Raw genomic sequence first — 20,826 nt, 5'->3', positions numbered from 1 at the left:
TGGGAGTGCTGAGCTCCATTGGACCGAACTATTCCCCCCGCCCCCCGTTCCAGCAGCGCCTATGCCGCCAGAGGGACACGTGGGCTCGTCATTCACTAGAAACCCAGCGCCGCGCCCCACGGGCTGTGTAAAACCCAGCTGCACCCCCGCCGCTCACACGGCTCCCCGCCCAGGCGGCTGTTCCTGCGACCGTACACCCACCCCCTCCCGCCAGACTCGCCAGCTCTCGGCTGTTCCTACTACTGCACTCCCTCCCCCTGCTGTTCCGACTTCCTGGGCAGCTCACCCTCTCCCGGCTGTTCCTACTACTGCACTCCCTCCCCCTGCTGTTCCGACTTCCTGGGCAGCTCACCCTCTCCCGGCTGTTCCTACGACTGCACTCCCTCCCCCTGCTGTTCCGACTTCCTGGGCAGCTCACCCTCTCCCGGCTGTTCCTACGACTGCACCTCCCCGCTCGGCTGTTCTCACTACTACACGACCCGTTAGTCCGAACTCTCCCGGCTGTTCCTACCACTACTCGGTCGCCCGCCCTCCGGCTTTTCGCGCTCCGACCGGAATCCTCGCGAGACTGCTCGTGGCGCTCGCGACCAATTTGAACTGGGTAACGGCAGCGGGGCGGGAGACGCGGACCGACGCGATAGATCGGCGCTTCCCAGCTCGGGCCCGGCAGGTGAGAGGCGCCCGCTCCTCGCGGGGGGGGGGGTGTTACCGCCTGAAGAGCCCCCTTCTGTTCCCTACTCCCGCGTCCTGCTCCGGGCACGCGAGTCCCGGGGTCTCGCAGCTGCCGCCGCCGCCGCCCCTTCCTTCCGCACGGGCGGCGCGGCGCTGCGCTGCGGGGAGCGGGCTGGGCTGGGGGCAGGCGCTGTGGGGAGGGTCCGTCGAAACTACTCGGCGAACTCGACACAAATTAGCAAAAACTTCGGAACTTTTTTTTATTATTATTATTTTGCGCGTGAACTCTTGGCTGCAAACCCCCCCCCCCCGCGCTCTGCCGGCAGCTCGAGCCGCTTGGCCCGAGTGGTCCGTGGACACGAGCAGGGCTGCGCGGGTCTTCTGGGCCCTGCAGCGATCCCGTCATGTTCCCAGCGCCCCTGGTAAATGACGCGCTCGTATCTCCCCAGCAATGGGAGCGGAGAAGAAGCTGCTGCAAATCAAAGATGCGTTCGAGATGGCTCAGAAACCGCATCAGAACCATGCAAAGCTAGTGGCAGCCTTGAAGCGAACCTACAATCAGGTGAATATCCTCCTAGGGATCCTCCACAGGAGGAACAGAGGTGGGGGGATCATATTTTGAAATGCTAATTGAACTAGGGGCCATCACCAACCTCCACACCTTCGAGTCTGAGTGCAACTTGTGCTTCTTCTGTGTGGCCTAGTGGACAGAGCACTGGACTCGGGAGATCTGGGGTCTAGTCCCAGCTCTGCCACTGGCCTCCTGGGTGACCATGGGCAAGTCACTTTCCTGCCCCCATGCCTCTGTTTCCTCATCGGTAAAATAGGGATAATACTGACTCCCTTTATAAAACATTTTGAGCTATGTGGATGAAAAACAAACTAGATATTATTATTTGACCTTGTTTTCTCTAACATGCATAGCAGCGTGTACATTTAAAAAACCTAAAACCAAAGCTCTGTCAAAAAACAGTACTCTGCACTGCACATGCAATTCTCCCCCAGGGAAGGAGATGAGAGAGAGAGAATGAACTACATATGACCAATATCACTCACATTGTCTAATGCACTGTTGGAAAATACTCAGGCACTACAGAGATGAAGTGGTATAAGAACCTCTATAGACTGGTGTAGACACACCAAGTTGTAGTTTTAACGTTTTAGCTTCTTGAGCTGGATTTACAGGGGAGCCTAGAGTTCAAACTGTGGCATAAATTGTGACAGCTCAATTACTAAGCAGGACATTTTGCTGAAAGCACATTATGCAGTGGATCTGTGCTTACTGTTTTAGACCTATAAGGACCTAAATAGGAGCTGCCTATCTAAGACATCACCTCTTTTCTTTTCTGTGATAATGTCATGGAAACATTGTTAACGTTCTGTGTTTGATATATTTCAGCTGAAGGATAAGATGGTTTTTCATGAGGAGTTTGTTCATTACCTTAAGTATCCTATGATAATCTACAAGCGGGAACCAGCAGTGGAACAAGTGATAAATTTTGCAGCTAAGTTTGTTACTTCATTTGATCAGCTGGAGAAAGAAGATGGTAATGAGGAAGAAGAAGAAAACTCACTTCTGAGTTATTTGTTTAATTTTCTGCTTGAGGTACCATGACAACATTTATCAAATTATTAATGTGATGGTGAAATCTCCATCTAAGGGAAAATCTTGGCATTGTAATGTACTTACCAAGTGAACACTATATGAATCTAAGGCCTGGTCTAAATTTAAGTTTTACCGGCTTAGGTAGGTTAGGGGAGTTATTTTTTTTTTATTATTATTTTTGCCTGATGTAGCTATGCCAGTAAAAGCCCCAGTGCAAATGCACTCAGATCTGTATAAAAGTTCTTATACCAGTATTGTTTATGCCAATTCCCCAAATAGGCATAAACTACACCTCTACCCCGATATAACAGGGTTCGCATATAGCGCAGTAGCAGCGGGGCTCCAGCGGCGCTTTAAAGGGTTTGGGGCTCTGGCTGCTGTGGGGAGCCCAGGGCCCTTTAAATCACTGCTGGAGCCCTGCCGCCACTACCCCGGGGCTGCAGCAGCGGGGCTCGGGCAGCACTTTAAAGGGCCTGGGGCTCCCTGCGGCCAGAGCCTCAGGCTTTTAAAATCACCACTGCAGCCCTGCCACCGCTACCCCGATATAACAGCGTTTCACCTATAACGCGGTAGGGATTTTTGGCTCCCCACGACCGTGTTATATCAGGGTAGAGGTGTATATTGATATAAGCACTGCCATACAGATATATTATGTCTGCACTAGGAGAGTTTTTCTGGTTTAAGTATACCAGTGTAATTAAACCAGCAAAACTTTCTAATGTAGATCTTGCCTAAGTAGAGCATTCATTATTGTACTGTTTTATTATTATTTTAATTAAATTTAATTTCCAGTAACAAGAAATCACAAATAAGTATGTTTGCTTTTGAAATTGGTAGCTTCAGAAAACTAAAAAAACTTTTGTTTTTTTGGGAGGGGACTGTTCATGTCACTATGATGGCCAATCAAAATTGGTACTACTAATTGCTACTAAAACACAATGTTTTTTCCTCACATTTTCAAAGAATATTCAGGCTCTTTGTATTCAGTTTTGGTTCATTGGGGGCTGTGAGGAAGCACATTATAGTTAGTGTTGTATTATACTTATTAGGAAATACTTGTTCTTTTGTAGCTTAAGGCCCAAATCCTGCAAAGACTTTGCTTAATTTTACTACCATGATTTCTGTGGGAATGCTCACAATAGTAAAGTTAAGCATATGTGTAAGTCTTTGTAGATATACAGTCTAAGTTGTGATTTGTTCGCTATAGAGTAAAAATGTGTATTGTGTACCCACAGTATTAAGTAGCTATACATCAGTATCTATGTGTGATGTAAAGATGAGGGAAAGTTATACATGACTTCTTTATTATGTCGTAATTGTGGTCAAAATCATAACCCCTTGGCCACTGTCTTGATGACTTTTGTTTTTAGTCTCACAGTGCGAACAGCCATGCTGTTAGACTTCGAGTGTGCCAGCTTGTTAATAAGCTTTTGGGAAGTATGCCAGAAAATGCCCAGATTGATGATGATCTCTTTGATAAAATTAATGAAGCCATGCTAATTAGACTGAAGGATAAGATTCCAAATGTGAGACTCCAAGCTGTACTGGCATTGGCTAGACTTCAGGATCCCAATGATGAGAACTGTCCTGTGGTTAATGGTGTGTTTGTATACTTATTATAATCTTTTCTTTTAGTAAACACAGTTGACTTAATCTCTTCTAAAATTTTCTTTGTAAGTATTGACTAAACCTGTAATACTATACAAAAATGTAGCTGATTTGTTTATTAATTCTATCAATGCAATAGTGTGTGTGTGTGTGTGTGTATATATAGAGAGAATGAATATATATATATATATATATATATATATATATATATATATATATAAAAATAGGATAGAAAATCTTTGAATAAGTAAATTTTAAATGTTACAGAACATGTTAAACTAGTTAACCTGGTAGCCTAAAGGGTCATCTAGTAAAACACAAATCAAAATAAAGATGTTAACCCAATAGATTGCCAACCAAAAGGTCAAACCAAGTAGCCCTCAGTAATGTTGCATGGTCAAATAACAGGCATTTAAAATGCCCCCAAAAGGATGAGAGAAATGAGATTAACAGATAAAGTAATGGAAAATAAAAAATCAGGATAAGCCTGCCAAAACAAGTGGGCTTTTTGTTGTGCCTGAAGTCAACTGGTGAAGATTGCAGTCCTTGTATATGGGAGAGTTCCACAATCAAAGACCCTGCTTGAGGCTTGGTCTTGAGGGAAGCTGAGGGCTGGGACCCTGACACAAAAGGTCATTGCTTGTTATAGTTAGGGCTTAGAGTGTTCTACAAAGTGCCTACAGCATAAGGGATATACAGAGAGAATTTTTAATTGATTTGAACTATTTCTCACATTGTGTTTGCAGGCATCTAGTAGATGGGTTTTATTTTATTATGATATGAATATTTTTTAAGAAACACAGTGCTAATGACTGATATTTTCTTTTCAGTTTACAACGCTTTGCTTGAAAATGATTCAAGTGCAGAAGTGAGGCGTGCAGTGTTGTCATGTATTGCCCCATCAGCTAAGACTTTGCCAAAAATTGTAGGCCGCACTATGGATGTAAAAGAGGCTGTCAGGAAACTGGCATATGAGGTAAACAGGTCTCTTAATTTCAGTTCCAAGACTTTAAGAGATTTAGTATATGTTTTTATAAAGCTTATAAGGTATTTCCAGTAAGAAAAGTAGCTAAAATGGTTAGTATGTTCAGTTACCAGAAAAGTCGCTGCATAAGAGAGTGATACACTAAAGGAATCTTTCAAGTAGCATCTCCTGAATCTTTAGAAAAAGTAGTCAGTTTTTTCCTTCATGATATAACCTTCGTGGAACTCCATTGTAAAAAGTAGTGTATGGTAGAGTACATTGAGTCTAGAACCCAGCTCTTCAGGAACAGAAAGCATAAATAGTCCATCCCCCTACTACGTATTAGTCTCTCTCTACCCATCAGCAGGTGTGGCTATGAATCAAACTTTATATCTGTATATATAGATATTGTTTCCTAAAACCTGGCTGTTGGTGTGGTACTTGTTTGGAGTGCTTTTTGTATTGTAATATGAATGACTAGTAATATTATTGTGTTGGCACCCACATGTGCTAGGTTCTGTAAAACACAAAAGAGAAAACACTTCCTGTCTCAAAGAGCTTACAGTCTGAAGGAAAAGAAACTATCACATACAAGCAAAATATTTGGGATGATGACGAACAAATGTTAATTATATCTGAAATAGTTTCTGTCTTATAGAGTCCCTCAATAATCTAAATTGTTTTTGGACTGAATCCTCATATTGGTGGACTTGGAAGAAAAAAAATTGGGTTTAAGTAATGTAGCAGTCTTGTTTCTATCATTACAGACAGGTTTGGCTTCTCTGTTTAGTGCTTTAAACGGAAAGTCACTGTTAATTAGTGTGTTACTTGTGAATCTTTTCCCTTAAGCCAGGAAGGAAAGAAGACTTAAGCTCCAATTCTGCACTGGGAGCTAAGCAGAGCTGTGTTGAAGAAAAATGAAGTGTGTGTGTGTGTGTGTGTGTGGCGGGGTGAAGGGACGGTCCGGCTGTTCAGTTATGTTAAGAATCATAGATATCAGTGCCTTATTAATGTGTCTAGGATTATGGGAAGAGGGCTGACTTATAGTTGCTGTAGAAACAATAAATCACTGTTTCTCAAACTTTTGTACTGGTGACCCCTTTCACATAGCAAGCCTCTGAGGCGACCCCCTCTTATAAATTAAAAACACATTTGTATATATTTAACATTATAAATGCTAGAGGCAAAACAGAGTTTGGGGTGGAAGCTGACAGCTCATGACCCCCCATGTAATGACCTCGTGACCCCCCCCGAGGGATCCTGACCCCCAGTTTGAGAACTCCTGCAATAAATTAATTTTCTAACTGTGTGTTTAAATTCTTAAATATTCTGTTAAGGTTTTTAGCATTCAGAACCATAATGAGAGTTTGAGGTGTTGAATTTCAAGTTGCTGGATGTAATTTGTAGACATGCATTTGATAGTCAAATACCAATGTCTGCTTAATATTTTTTTAAGGTTTTGGCAGAAAAAGTTCACATGAGAGCTTTGTCCATAGCTCAGAGAGTAAAACTATTGCAGCAAGGACTGAATGACAGATCTGGTGAGAGAAATATTTGAATTTCTGAGTGTATTTTGGCTTATAGGGTATCATTCCTTTCTTAAATGTTTATTTTTCAGGTATTTAAAAAAATACTCAAAGAAAATGTGGAAGATATAGTGTAGAAGTAATATGAAGGCAGAACACTACAGGCTGTAGGTACATAATAGAGTTCAGTTAGGTAATAGAGGATTTCAGGGAGCCTTTCAGTGTCACAATTTTTTTGTGTGTGTGTAAAATGTGAACAGTTTAATGCAAAGTTTTGTATTGTGATTTTTACAAGGTTTGCTTAGGGTTGCCAGGTGTCCAGTTTCAACCAGAACGCTTGGTTGAAAAAGGACCCTGCCAGCTCTGGTCAGCACTACCGACCGGGCTGTTAAAAGTCTGGTTGTGCGCAGGCAGGCTCCCTACCCAGCTCCATGCAGTTCCTGGAAGTGGTGACATGTCCCTCTGGCTCCTAGGTGCAGGGACAGCTAGGGAAGCACCACTTTCTGCCCCCGCCTGGAGCGCCGGCTCCGTAGCTCCCATGGACCGGGAACGCGGCCAGTGGGAGCTGCGGGGGTGGCACCTGTGGCTGGGGCAGCGCGTTGAGCCACTTGGCTGCCCCTGTGCCTAGGAGCCAAGGGGACATGTTGCCACTTCCGGGAGCCGCCTGAGGTGAGCGCCACCCGGAGCCCACATCTCCTCCTGCGCCCCAACACCCTGCCCAGCCTGGAGCCCTCTCCCACACCCTAACTCCCTCCTGAAGTCTGCAACCCAACCCCTGCCCCAGCCTAAAGCCCCCTCAGACATCCCAAACTCCTTGTCCACAGCCTGGAGCCACTTCCTTCACCCCAAACTCCTCATCCCCAGCCTCACCCCCTCACACACCACAAACCCAAGGCCCAGCCCAGAGCCCCCTCCCGCAACCCAAACTCCTCATTCACGATCCCACCCCAGAGTCCGACCCCCAGCCAGAGCTCGTACCCCAAACTCCTCCCCCAGCCCAGTGAAAATGAGTGAATGAATGAGGGTGGGGGAGAGCGAGCGACGGAGGGAGAGGGGATGGAGTGAGCAGGGGTGGGGCATCTGAGAAGAAGTGTGGCAGGGCAAGGGTGTTTGGTTTTCTGCAAATAGAAAGTTGGAAACCCTAGTTTTTCTAGATGTATTGAGCAGAGTAAACTCATTCCATAACTTTACCAAACATTACACTCTAGATAGGTTATTAGATCTGATGCTAAATTCAGAAGGACAGTTCTGCAATCCTTGTTTATCTAGCTGTAGCTAGCACTTCTCAGACCTTCCTATTAATTTGGGAAATGCTAGCTATGTACCACAAGTAGGTCTGTATGGACACAGATTTAAAAAAGAAGTTACTTTATGGTAATTGTGGTTCTTCAAGCTGTTTTATCCATGTCTCATGTATCTCTCTATCCCCACTCCTTTTGGAGTTCATTTCTTTTGATATTTGGAATGTATGAGGGAATCGAGAAGTTGGGGTGCTCTGCTGTATGTCGTTTCATGTGGGAGAGAAGAAGCACAGAAACATGCAAAACACAAGCATGGCCAGCAGAACACGACTGGTCAAGAGATTGTAATCTCACACACATGCTGTTTGTGCACATCAGAAGTGGGATCCACACAGACAAAACATCTAGAAGGACTACAGTTCTCATAACTACATAAGAATTGCCATACTGGGTCAGACCCAGGGTCCATTTTGCCCAGCATCCTGTCTTCTGACAATGGCTGGCCCAGATGCTTCAGAGGGAATGAACAGAACAGGGCAGTCAGAGGTTTAGGGACACACAGACCATGAGGTAACATGACCATCTTGACTAATAGCCATTGGTGGATCTGTCCACCGTTCCTTACAGTAATGTAAGTAGCTGCTCCTTTTCTACAGTAGTACCATATCGATTTTTGTTTCCTTATGGTCTTCATATATGCATTAGTTTCTAAGAACCCTGGAGTACCAAAAGTATATGGGAAATATACTTAATCTTGTGAATATAGATTTAATTCTTCTATGAATAGATGCTGTTAAGGAGGTGGTGCAGAAGAAACTTCTTCAAGCCTGGTTACGGTTGACTGAGGGGGATGTCCTAGAATTGCTTCACCGGCTGGATGTAGAAAACTGCCCCAAAGTGGCTGTCTCAGTGCTTAATGCCATGTTTTCGTTATCTCCACTTAGTGACTTAGTTCAAAACTGCAAAAACCTTGATAACAGGTATGTAAATCAGCCCTGTGTATCTAAAATATTAACATTTTTTCATTCAACTTTCAACATGGGATTTCAGTTTATTGGGGCCTTTTTAATAGGAAAGGAGAAACTGTTCTATGTGCTGGGAAGTGAAGTCAGTGAACATCATGGTGATTATTATACTTTTGACCATCTTTAATGTCTGTCTTCTCTTCTTTTCTGTTCTTTTCTTTTTTTTTAAATTGTTATTTAAAAGGGCCATTTTCACAAAGTTTAAAACATTTGAGCCAAATCAGCTAGGAGAATTTAAATAGAAAAATGTCAGTGATAATTAGAAAGTGTTTAAGAACGTGTTACTACAAGCCCAAGAAGCCACAATCCCACTATTGAGAGAGAAGGCTACACTGGTTAACAAAACAGCCTGACTTAGAGGGGAAGTTCAAGCAGCATACAAAATAATATACAGCAAAAGGAAAAAAGGGGAAGTTGATAGCAATGAATGTATAGTAGAAACTAGAAATTGTAGAAAATTGATAAGGGAAGCAAAAGGTCACAAGGCTAACGCTATAGCTAGCAGATTTAAGGACCATAAGGAGGTGTGGAGTTTTGTTTTGTTTCTTTAAGCATTGTGAACAAAACGAACCTTAACAATGGTAATTGTCCTTACTCAATGGAAGTGGCAGAATTGTCACTAGTGCAGAAGAGTTAGAAGTGTTTAATAAATTGTTGTGTTTTTCTCCCCAAATGCAAATCATGTCATATTCAATGAGGATGAAATACTTTCATTCCAATAGTAGCTTCAGAGGATATTAAACAGCAGCAACTAAAGTTATATGTTTTTAAATCAGCAGCTCTGGATAACTTGCATCCAAGAGTTTTAAAAGAGCTGGCTGAGGAGTTATCTGAATTGCTAATGCAGGGGGTCCCTGCAGGGGGTTGCATTATTGAAAAGGGCAATGGATATCGAAACAACGTATACAGGGGAATTTTTCCCCATAAGAAATAATGGAATTGGGGGGATGCATTCACAACGTCCACCACACTCGCCTATGACAATGCTCTTTTTGTCTAAACTGTACCTTTTTACAATGATAGGTTACACATTACACATTTTACACATAAAACATTGAATAAAATAATATAGAACTCTACTAACACTGTTCAAACACATAGAACATTTTAATATAGTAATACAGTATAAAAGTGTCAATTACATTAAACTTAAGTAGGAGTGGTGGCTAAGTTTTCATGTGCTGGCTTTTCCGTGGCTGGCTTTTTGGTTGCAGAGGTCTTAAAAAGGGATTTTTATCGACGTCTGCTCTCCTGCATGAATCTCTGAACAATAGATCTCCCTGTAGCAAGCCACTGCGTCATTGAGAGCCCTGGAGACTTTGGCAGACCGTTCATCTGGTCCATAGGCTGCAGCAATGATGTGGTGTTGGGTGCAAAAATGGGACCTTGACCTTCAGGCAGAGAGCTTCATAGTCCAATTCATGGGCACTTGCATTATCCAGCAGGAGAATCTTAAAGGCCAAATTTTCCTTCTGACAGTCAGTCTTAAATTCAGGGACAGCATAGTCTACAAACCACTCACAGAAAATATTGCGTCTCATCCAGGCCTTTCTGTTCAAGTTCCAAATCACAGGGAGACGAGACTTGACGTAGCCCTTCACTGCTCTTGGGTTTTCACTGTGGTAGACAAGCAAGGGCTTCAGCTTGTAATTGCCTTCTACATTTCCCTCAGGCAGAAGGGTTAAGGGTCTTTTGAGGCTTTGAATTTAGGAGCAATCTTCTTGTCATGAGAAATATAAGTCCTTGTTGGCATCTTCTTTCAGTAAAGGCCCGTCTTATTGATGTTAAAAACCTGTTTTGGAGAGTAGCCTCCTTCTGAAACAATTGTGTTTAGCTGCATTGGAAACATTTCAGCTGCTTCTTTATCTGCGCTAGCTGCTTTTCCTGTGAGTTTTATATTATGTAAATTGGCACGCTTCTGAAATTTGTGGAACCACCCATGACTAGCACTGAAGATCTCCTTTTCTGCTGTTGAGCTCTCCCTCTCTTTCCTTTAAATCCTTATACAGGCTTTTGGCCTTCTCCTGAAACAAGCTTAAACTCACAGGTGTTTTCTTTTCATGGAGGTCATCAATCCAATCATCCAGCAAACATTAAATTTTCTCCATTGTACTGATTCTCTGTTTCATTATCTTCATTGATGACAATTTTGTAGCGCTTCTAGTGCTTTTACGAATTAGATCAGCACTCTTAAAAATTGAGCATACTGTCGAAGCAGGAAAACCAACAATATGAGCAATGTCGGCTGCATGCTCACCTCTTTCAATACACTTTATAACATCTAATTTTACTTCTAATGTTACACTCTGACATTCCCTTATACACAGGCTCACTCTTAACACTTTGAATGCATTTTGCACCCATGATGGGCACTGTACAGCCACTTAATCTTAGCATTTATGAAGCTCTGTTCAAAGGGCTTTACGGAATTTTATCAGATTAATTTTCACAGCAGCCCTGTGGAGTAGGCAGTTATGTATCACTATCCCCATATGGCAGTGGAAGGAGCACTACTTGGGAGGTATACAGGACAGTACTGTACAGGGCTGCCCTGCCTCTTCCTGCCCCTCATCCCACCCAGTTCCACCCTCTCCTCCGAGCACCTCATCCCCACTACTCCTTCTTCCCGCCCCCCCGCGCCTCCTGAACACGCCTAACGTCTGATCGGCGGCAGGCTGGAGGCACTGGGAGGGAGGGGCATGGAGACATGTACAGTACTGTACTGTACCATAAGGGGAACCAATTAATGTTGGTCCCGATCTGTGCAAAAGACGGATATGTGGATCAGGATCAGGACCAACGTGAATCGGAACATGTTTCCCTGTTGATGAATGATGGATATCTGAAATAGCAGATAAAGGGGAGACTTATACCGGGGACCCTCTGTTGATTTTTAAAAAAAATATTATTTGTAATAAGTCTTGGAACATTGGGGAAGTCCCAGAGGACTGGAAAAAAGCGAATGTTGTGACAATATTTGAAAGGGTAAATGGGATGATGAAAAATTTACTTTGACCTTCGGCGAAATAATGACATGACTGATAAGGGACTCAATTTAATAAAGAATTAAAAGAGGGTAATATTAATGCCAATCAACATGGTTTATGGAAAATAGATTTTGCCAAACTAATTTGATATCATTTTTTGATGAGATTACAAGTTTGGTTGATAAAGGTGGTAATGTTGTAATATACGTAGACTTCTATAAGGCATTTGGCTTGGTACTACCAGGCATTTTGATTAAGAAACTGCAACAATACAAAAAACTGGCTAACTGATAAGTTTCAAAATTAGACAAGGTGGGTTAGGTTAGGGTTACTATATTTCAGGTTCCCAAAAAGAAGACACTGTCGGAGCAGGGGGAGAACTGGGAGAAGGTACAGTTGGAGGTGCTTGTGGGGATACTCACTGGAGGTGGGTAGGCAGTGTTGCTCCCTATCACACTGATGGGTGGGTGGCACAAGCCCAGGATGCAGCAACAGCTGCCAGACAGTGCTTTCCTGTGGGACCCTCTCCCCAAGACTGAAAGCTCGTGGGGGGAATCCAGCAGCTGTGGCTTGCAAGGGAATGGACCAATCAGCTGCAGATGCTGGAGAGGGACCAATCAGGGCTCTTTCTGACCTGCAGCTTTTCTGGTCTTTAAAAACTCATACACTTCCTGTTTGAAAACTCTGCCCGAACAGAGAAAAAAGATTAAAAAAAGAGGGTATGTCCGGGAAAACCCAGATGTTTGATAATCCTAGGTAAGATAATATCTTTTATTGGACCAACTTCTGTTGGTGAGAAAGACGAGCTTTCAAGCTTATACAAAGTTCTTCCTCAAGTCTGGGAAATGTAGTGAGATGGTCACAGCGAAATACAATGTGGAACCTCAAAATGTAATTGTAAACAGAATCATCACTGAGCTGGTGTCTATAATGGGCTACTGCAGGGATCAGTTCTTGTCCCAATGCTATTTAATATTTCTATCAATAACCTGGAAGAAAACAAAATAATCACTGATTATATAAAAAAGGGGAGTGGTAAATAATGAAGTGGACAAGTCACTGATAATGTGTGATCTGGATTGCTTGGTTTGGTGGCTGCAAGCAGATGATCTAGGAATAAAGGATATAGGCCATACTTACGAGATGTGGGGGACTCTATCCTGGAAAGCAGTGAAACTGAAAAGGACTTAGAGACTAACACATTTATTTGGGCATAAGCTTTCTTGGGCTAAAACCCACTTCATCAGTACTGTTATATACATCTTCCTACTGTATTTTCCACTTCATGTATCTGATGAAGTGGGTTTTAGCCCACAAAAGCTTATGCCCAAATAAATTTGTTAGTCTTTAAGGTGCCACAAGTACTTTTCATTGTTTTTGCTGATACAGACTAACATGGCTGCCACTCTGAAACCTGAAAAAGACTTGGCAGTTATGTTATATAATCAGCTAAATGTGAAGTCTCGGTGAGATGCTGTGGCTAAAAGGGCCATTGTGGTCCTTGACCCTATAAACTGGACTATAGAGTTTTAGTGGGGAAGTTATATGTGTAGGACCCATTATCTTGAAAGATGCATTATGGTGGGTAAGGAATGTTGATCATCATAGCAGTGGAGCAGCTTTTGCATCTGTTGTTCTGACAGGGTCTGGTGCTGCTTTGATTTGGTATGCCCTGGTCTATGGGGAGCTTGCTTCTGATGATGAGGTTGGGGGGTTGTTTGAAGGCCAGAAAGTGGGGTTCAGGAAAGATGTCTGAATCCTGAAAGAAATATCTCCACTGCAACAATGATCAACACCCTTCACAACACACCTGTCAAGAGCCATGGGTCCTACACATGCCTATACGATGTGGTGTACCTCATCCAGTGCACTAAATGTCCCAATAGCAGCTATGTGGGTGAAACCAGACAATCACTACGGTCTTGAATGAACTTAGACAGGAAAGTGATAAAAGACAAAAAACCCTATCACCTGTGGGTGAGCATTTTTCACAAAGTGATCATTCTGTATCTGATCTCTCAGCCCTCATCCTCAAAGGAAACCTACACAACACTTTAAAAAGATGAATGTGGGATCTTAAATCCATAATTTAGCTAGACACTAAAAATCCTGGACTGAACAGAGACAGTGGATTTATGGCTTATTACAACAATCTATAACCTACTAACACCCCTGCCTTTTGTGCACCCCTGTGACTGGTGGGGTGTTAATGGGCCACTTCACCTTGAATAGTCCTTTGAAATATGGGTTAACTACTTAAACTAAACCATCTTTCATCTTGTATTTAGGTGTGACACTGAGTACCTTTCCCAAACCTGAAGAAGAGCTCTGTAAGCACGAAAGCTTGTCTCCTTCACCAACAGAAGTTGGTCCAATAAAAGATATTATCTCACCCACCTTCTCTGTCTTTTAGGTTTCTAATATTTTTAACTGATCTCAGCAGGTATGTGTGTGTGTTTATTTCTCTTTATTTTTAGGAAATTGATTCCAGTGGAAGATCTAACTGCTGAGAGTGCTTTATATTGGAGATCCCTTTGTGAGTATCTAAAATCAAAAGGGGAAGAAGGTGAAGCTTTGATGGAGCAGATTTTGTCAGAACCTGCCACATATGCAGATTATCTATTGAGGTAATTATATTTAAAAATGCTTAATTACCACTAATGTAGGAAAAACTGCTGAGAATATTTGTTAGGGGTGGTCTACACTACAGATTTAGGTCAGATGACATCAACCTAACTCTGTAAATGTGTCTATACTAAAACATATAGTACACATGTCAAGTTAACTCTGTAAGTGTCTATACTAAAACGTAGCTCCCTTTGATGTAAATCACCCACTACATCAACTTAATTTCACCTCCGCAACAGGTGTAGTGCTTAGGTCGATATACTTAGGGCGACCCAATGTCTACTCCTGAGGGGAATTCTGTGCCACTGCGTGTGTGCATAATTAATGAGCTGCACATATTTTTAATTTTTTGCACCATATAATCACACCAGTTTCAATTATTTTTGGTCATTTATTTCAAAATACCTGTCAGCAAGTGTGTCCATAACAATATGGGCAACAAAAAAAAGATTCAGGAAATGTTTTTTGACAAATAGAGTCCTTACTAGGCATATGAATACAGACCTTTGAGTAATAATTCATTTAAAGTACAATACAGAGATGTTTTCCTGCACCCCTTCCTTAGCAACAGTGCAAAGGCTTGGAGGGAGTTAGGGTAATGGAAGAGCTGAGGGAGAAGGAAGTAATTGCTAGGAGTCTGAGGGTACGTCTACACTACGGGACTATTCCGAATTTGCATAAACCGGTTTTGTAAAACAGATTTTATAAAATCGAGTGCGCGCGGCCACACTAAACACATTAAATCGGTGGTGTGCGTCCATGGTCCGAGGCTAGCGTCGATTTCTGAAGCGTTACACTGTGGGTAGCTATCCCGTAGCTATCCCATAGTTCCCGCAGCCTCCCCCGCCCCTTGGCATTTCCGGGTTGAGATCCCAGTGCCTGATGGGGCAAAAATCATTTTCGCGGGTGGTTCTGGGTACAGCCTCACCCCTCCCTCCCTCGCTGACAGCGGCAGACAACCGTTTCGCGCCTTTTTTGCTTGGTGAACCGTGCAGACGCCATAGCACAGCAAGCATGGACCCTGCTGAGCTCCATACCGCAATCGTGGATGTTTTAAACACCTCGCGCACTCTCGTGCAGTATATGCTGAACCAGGACCTTCGAACCGAGGCGAGTAAGAGGCGGATACGGCAGCGCGGCGATGACAGTGATGAGGACGTGGACACAGAATTATCTCAAACCGCGGGCCCCGGCGCTTTGGAGATCCTGATGGTAATGGGGCAGATTCTATCCATTGAACGCCGATTTTGGGCCCGGGAAACAAGCACTGACTGGTGGGACCGCATTGTGTGGGACGATTCCCAGTGGCTGCGAAACTTTCGCATGCGTAAGGGCACTTTCATGGAACTTTGTGACTTGCTTGCCCCTGCCCTGAAACGCCATAATACCAAGATGAGAGCAGCCCTCACAGTAGAGAAGCGAGTGGCGATAGCCCTGTGGAAGCTTGCAACGCCAGACAGCTACCGGTCAGTCGGGAATCAATTTGGAGTTGGAAAATCTACTGTGGGGGCTGCTGTGATGCAAGTAGCCAAAGCAATCACTAAGCTGCTGCTACGAAAGGTTGTGACTCTGGGAAACGTGCAGGCCATAGTGGATGGCTTTGCTGCAATGGGATTCCCTAACTGTGGGGGGGGCGATAGATGGAACCCATATCCCTATCTTGGCACCGCAGCACCAGGGCACCCAGTACGTAAACCGGAAGGGGTACTTTTCAATGGTGCTGCAAGCACTGGTGGATCACAAGGGACGTTTCACAAACATCCACGCGGGATGGCCAGGGAGGGTTCATGACGCTCGCGTATTCAGAAGCACTACTCTGTTTAAACGGCTGCAGCAAGGGACTTACTTCCCAGACCAGAAAATAACAGTTGGGGATGTTGAAATGCCTGTCGTTATCCTGGGGGACCCAGCCTACCCCTTGATGCCATGGCTCATGAAGCCATACACAGGCAGCCTGGACAGTGGTCAGGATCTGTTCAATTACAGGCTGAGCAAGTGCAGAATGGTGGTGGAATGTGCATTTGGCCGTTTAAAGGCGCGCTGGCGCACATTACTGACTCGCTCAGACCTCAGCCAAACCAATGTCCCCTATGTTATTGCTGCTTGCTGTATTCTCCACAATCTCTGTGAGAGTAAGGGGGAGACCTTTATGGCGGGGTGGGAGGCTGAGGCAAATCACCTGGCCGCTGATTACGCGCAGCCAGACACCAGGGAGATTAGAAGAGCACACCAGGAAGCGGTGCGCATCAGAGAAGCTTTGAAAACGAGCTTCATCAATGGCCAGGGTACAGTGTGACTGCTGTGTTTGTTGATGAACACCCAACCCCCTTGATTGACTCTATCCCTGTAAGCAACTCCCCCTCCCCCTTCGAGTACAGCTTACTTATGCAAATAAAGTCACTCTCATTTAAAAAGCATGAATTCTTTATTGATTCATTATAAAAAGAGGGAGAGAAGTAAGGGTGTGCTTTGGGAGGAGGAAAGGAGGGATGGAGAAGGCCATTAAAAAAAAATTCAGAGTAACGACATCCTTCTGGTTGGGCTGTCCACGGGGGTGGAGTGGGCGGGTGCACGGAGCCTCCCCCCACGCGTTCTTACACGTCTGGGTGAGGAGGCTAAGGAACATGGTGAGGGGGGAGGGTGGTTATACAGGGGCTGCAGCGGCACTCTGTGATCCTGCTGCCGTTCCTGAAGCTCCACAAGACGCCGGAGCATGTCAGTTTGATCACGCAGCAGCCCCAGAGTTGCATCCCGCCACCGCTGATCTTCCTGCCGCAACCGCTGATTTTCCTGCCGGTCTTCCTGCCGCCACCTCTCATCTCAGTTGTCCCTCCTGTCCTCACGTTCACTGGCCTCTTTCCTGTAATTTGAAACCACGTCCTTCCACTCATTCAGATGACCTCTTTCATTGCGTGTAACTTCCATAATATCCGAGAACATCTCATCTCGCGTCTTCTTTTTCCTCCGCCTTATCTGTGCTAGCCTTTGGGATGGAGGAGGGACGCTTGAAAAATTTGCAGCTGCATGAGGGAGATAAATATTTAGAAAGATACATTTTACAGAACAATGGTTATACTCTTTCACAGTGAAAAGCACTATTCACCTTACATAGCACATGTGATTTCCCTACAAGGTCGCATTTTTCATCTTAATAGTGCCTGCTTGCAGCTCTTGGGTTACAGATCTCAGACACAGGTCCAGGCATCAGGATTCAGCTTGCATGCGGCCATGGTAAGCCACTGTCTCAGTGATTTACCCCTCCCCCCCCCAACGCATGGCTAATACCACGCTAGCTCCCTGCTAATCAACAACCTTCCCCCTCCCCCCCACCCACTGCTTGTCCGGTAGCTTGGGGAAGATCGCCTCGCCGGTGACTAAACAGAAAAGATCATCGGCATTTCACTCCTCCCCTCCCCCCGCTTCGCTACGTGCAGGAAAGTGTTTTTTTTAAGCTGCTGCATTCCACGAACCCAGTAGAAAAATGGCCACCCCCTTACTTAAATTCCTGATTTCTAACCAGGTTATCCTGAACGATATCACTTTGCTGAGGATAACAGAACAAGATAAAGAGCGGATGCTTCTTGAATGCCAGCAGTCACCGGGACCATACGCCGCTATGCTTTGCCACGCAATGATACCTGATTACTTGCTACATGCATGGCATGGTAAAGTGTCCTACCATGGTGGGCGGAACAAGGATGCCTTGCCCAGAAACCTTCTGCAAAGGCTTCTGGAGTACCTACAGGAGCGCTTCATCGAGATGTCCCTGGAGGATTTCCTCTCAATCCCCGGACATGTTAACAAACTTTTCTAAGTAACTATACTGTCTGTGAATGCGTCCCAAGTCCTCAGGGCAAATCAATCATTAAAAAAGGCTTGCTTAAAAAACACTGTTTGCTATTTGCAAAGGTACACTCACCAGAGCTCCCTTCCATGGCGTCATTCTCTGGAATAGTTGCTTGTGAGGGCTGGGAGCAGGGTAATTCCGTCAGGGTGATAAAAAGCTCCTGGCTGCTGGGGGTCACGGAGTGCTGTGTGCTCTCTGCGAGGTCTTCCTCTTCTTCTTCCTCTTCATCTTCCCCGTCTGACATGGCAGAGATTACAACCCCCACCTCGGAATCCACGGTCAGGGGTGGGGTACTTGTGGCGCAGCCCCCTAAAATTGCATGCAGGTCATCATAGAAGCGGCATGTTTTTCGACCTTCCCCGGACCTTCCGTTTGCTTCTTTGGTTTTCTGGTAGGCTTGTCTGAGCTCCTTAACTTTCACTCTGCACTGCACGGAGTCCCTGCTGTGGCCTTTATCCGTCATAGCCTTAGAAATTCTTTCAAATACTTTTTCATTTCGTCTTTTGGAACGCAGTTCTGTTAGCACTGAATCCTCTCCCCATATAGCGATCAGATCCATTACCTCCCGAGCGGTCCATGCTGGGGGTCTTTTTCGATTCTCAGGAGACTGCATTGTTAACTGTGCTGATGAGCTGTGCGTGGTCACCTGTGATGATGAGCTCTCCACGCTGTCGAAGCAGGAAATGAATTTCAAAAGTTCGCGGGGCTTTTCCTGTCTACCTGGCCAGTGCATCCGAGTTGAGAATGCTGTCCAGAGCGGTCAGTGGTGCACTGTGGGATAGCTCCCGGAGGCCAATACCGTCGATTGCGGCCACACTAACCCTATTCCGATATGTTAATACCGATATTAGCGCTACTCCTCTCGTCGGGCAGGAGTACAGAAACCGATTTAAAGAGCCATTAAAATCGATATAAGGTGCCTCCTAGTGTGGACGGCTGTGGCGTTAAATCGGTTTTAGGCTCCTAAAACCGATTTAAACGCCTAGTGTAGACCAGGCCCCAGAGTGAATCTGGGAGGTGGGGGGGAGGAAAGTATAGAGCAGGTTTTTATTATGGGTAGGAAAGGATTATTAGGGAGTTGGGAAGCCTCCCCCAGGCAGACTCTGACCACAGGCACATCTGTCTCACCCCCATCTCTCCCTGCACCTTCTTCCCCCAGGGCCCATGTGTCCCTGCACCACACTCCCATTCAGCCCCGGCTCAATGCTGTCACCCCACTAGCTCCTGTACTCTTACTCCAGTCTGTCCCTCCCACTAGCCCTTCTGAACGCCAGTCTAGGTGACCATCCAGCAGCCCCGTGTGCCCTGCTCTGTCTGTGCCCCCCTGTAACAAGGCCTTCGCTTCCCCTCGCAACAAATCAGCCAGAGACCCCTTCTGAGTGCAATCACCAGTGCTTTTTATTTTCAGTGTCAGCTCCCACCACCTGCTATTTACAGTCTGCTCCAAACCAGCAATCTGGGGGACAGCTAGCTTCTCCAGCCAGCAGGGATGCACAGCCTTGGGCTCCTCCCTTTCCTTTCTCTTCCCCCCCACCCCCCCTTCAGTTCCTTCCTGCCAGCCTTCTATAGCTCCCTGGATAATGAGGCCCGCAAGTGCTTCTCTTCTAGCAATTTGACATGGCCTAGTCAGGCAGCCCCAATTAATATTTCTTAATTGGAGCTGGGCTAACAGGGGCCTGGCTCAGGATCTCCTGGCCAGCACCCTGTTACACCCCCATATACTGTTCTTGCTAACCTGGCCTTACATGTTGCTGTGAGAAAAGCAGCCTCTGCTCTCTTCCTCTCCATGGCTGACTGCGCCAACTTGTGAGCCGTCTGTCCTCTTTTCTGGTGCCACAGCAGCCTCTGGCAGGCGAAAGGAGTAATTGCGGCGCCTCGCCATCAGAATGTAGTATTCTGTGGAGAAAAAAAAATCTATAGGAGTCATGAATTCTGTGCATGCGCAGAGGTGCAGAATTTCCCCAGGAGTAAATTAAACATCTTTAAACATTCCAGAAAACCCTTATTAAAAGGTTTCAAAGTCAAGACCTCAGAAATTAGGAAATGCCAGATTTAGGGTTTCTGTGCAACCTTAGTTTAGTCCTTTGTGCGTATGCATTATGACACAGTCTTTACTTGATCACATACTAATTTTTACACAGGACCCCTGCTTCTTTAAGTGCACAAGATGGAATGTGATCTGGGATGTGTGGTGAATTAGGCTTTGTCTGTAGGACCCCTGCCTCATTTGTTGCAGAAATTGACAACTGTGTGGTAAATGAGGCAGGGAACTTCAGACAGAGAAAGGATGCTGCTAACATGCTTTTTGAACTTTATAGATGTCAGATTATTAAATTTATTCATATTTATAAAAGCACTAATCCAGTATGTTGGGTGTAAAATAATGACATGTACATTTTAATTTAAGAGGCCATAAAGGACTTTTTCCTTCCTTCCTGACAATGTTCTTCAAACCCTTTCTGTCTTCTCCCCACCAGGAAAAGACTGGAATAAGATAATCTAGGTTTTGAGACACAGGACGGGGAGTGAGTTCCACAGTGTTAGATCCTTCACAGAGAGACCCCTGTAATTTAAATGATTTAGGTCTCAAAGGGGTAACTTTAAATTTCGCCAATAAATTAGTTAGCAGCCAGTATAGATCATGGAGCACAGGTGCTTTTGGCATGAAATTGCTTAATAAGCAGGGAGCTGAATTTTGCAATGGTTTCAGGTTCTGAATGGT

The 20,826-nt window shown here is 44.8% G+C and overlaps 1 protein-coding gene across 1 annotated transcript in view; it reads left to right on the top strand.

The window, feature by feature from the left end:
- Nucleotides 1–460: 460 nt before the first annotated feature.
- The window catches only part of NCAPG (non-SMC condensin I complex subunit G), a 42,293-nt gene continuing 21,927 nt past the window's right edge, over nt 461–20,826 (top strand). Inside the window, exons 1-8 of the mRNA XM_045020031.1 lie at nt 461–670; nt 1,122–1,234; nt 2,072–2,278; nt 3,649–3,877; nt 4,717–4,862; nt 6,307–6,391; nt 8,405–8,597; nt 14,107–14,256. Of these exons, the coding sequence (XP_044875966.1) occupies nt 1,124–1,234; nt 2,072–2,278; nt 3,649–3,877; nt 4,717–4,862; nt 6,307–6,391; nt 8,405–8,597; nt 14,107–14,256 (1,121 nt within the window). The 5' untranslated portion in view covers nt 461–670; nt 1,122–1,123. The remainder of the gene's footprint in view (nt 671–1,121; nt 1,235–2,071; nt 2,279–3,648; nt 3,878–4,716; nt 4,863–6,306; nt 6,392–8,404; nt 8,598–14,106; nt 14,257–20,826) is intronic.

Source organism: Mauremys mutica, chromosome 5, assembly GCF_020497125.1.
Source record: "Mauremys mutica isolate MM-2020 ecotype Southern chromosome 5, ASM2049712v1, whole genome shotgun sequence".
NCBI lineage: Eukaryota > Metazoa > Chordata > Testudines > Geoemydidae > Mauremys > Mauremys mutica.
The sequence above is the reverse complement of the archived record's forward strand: the minus strand, read 5'-3'. Positions and strand labels throughout refer to the sequence as shown.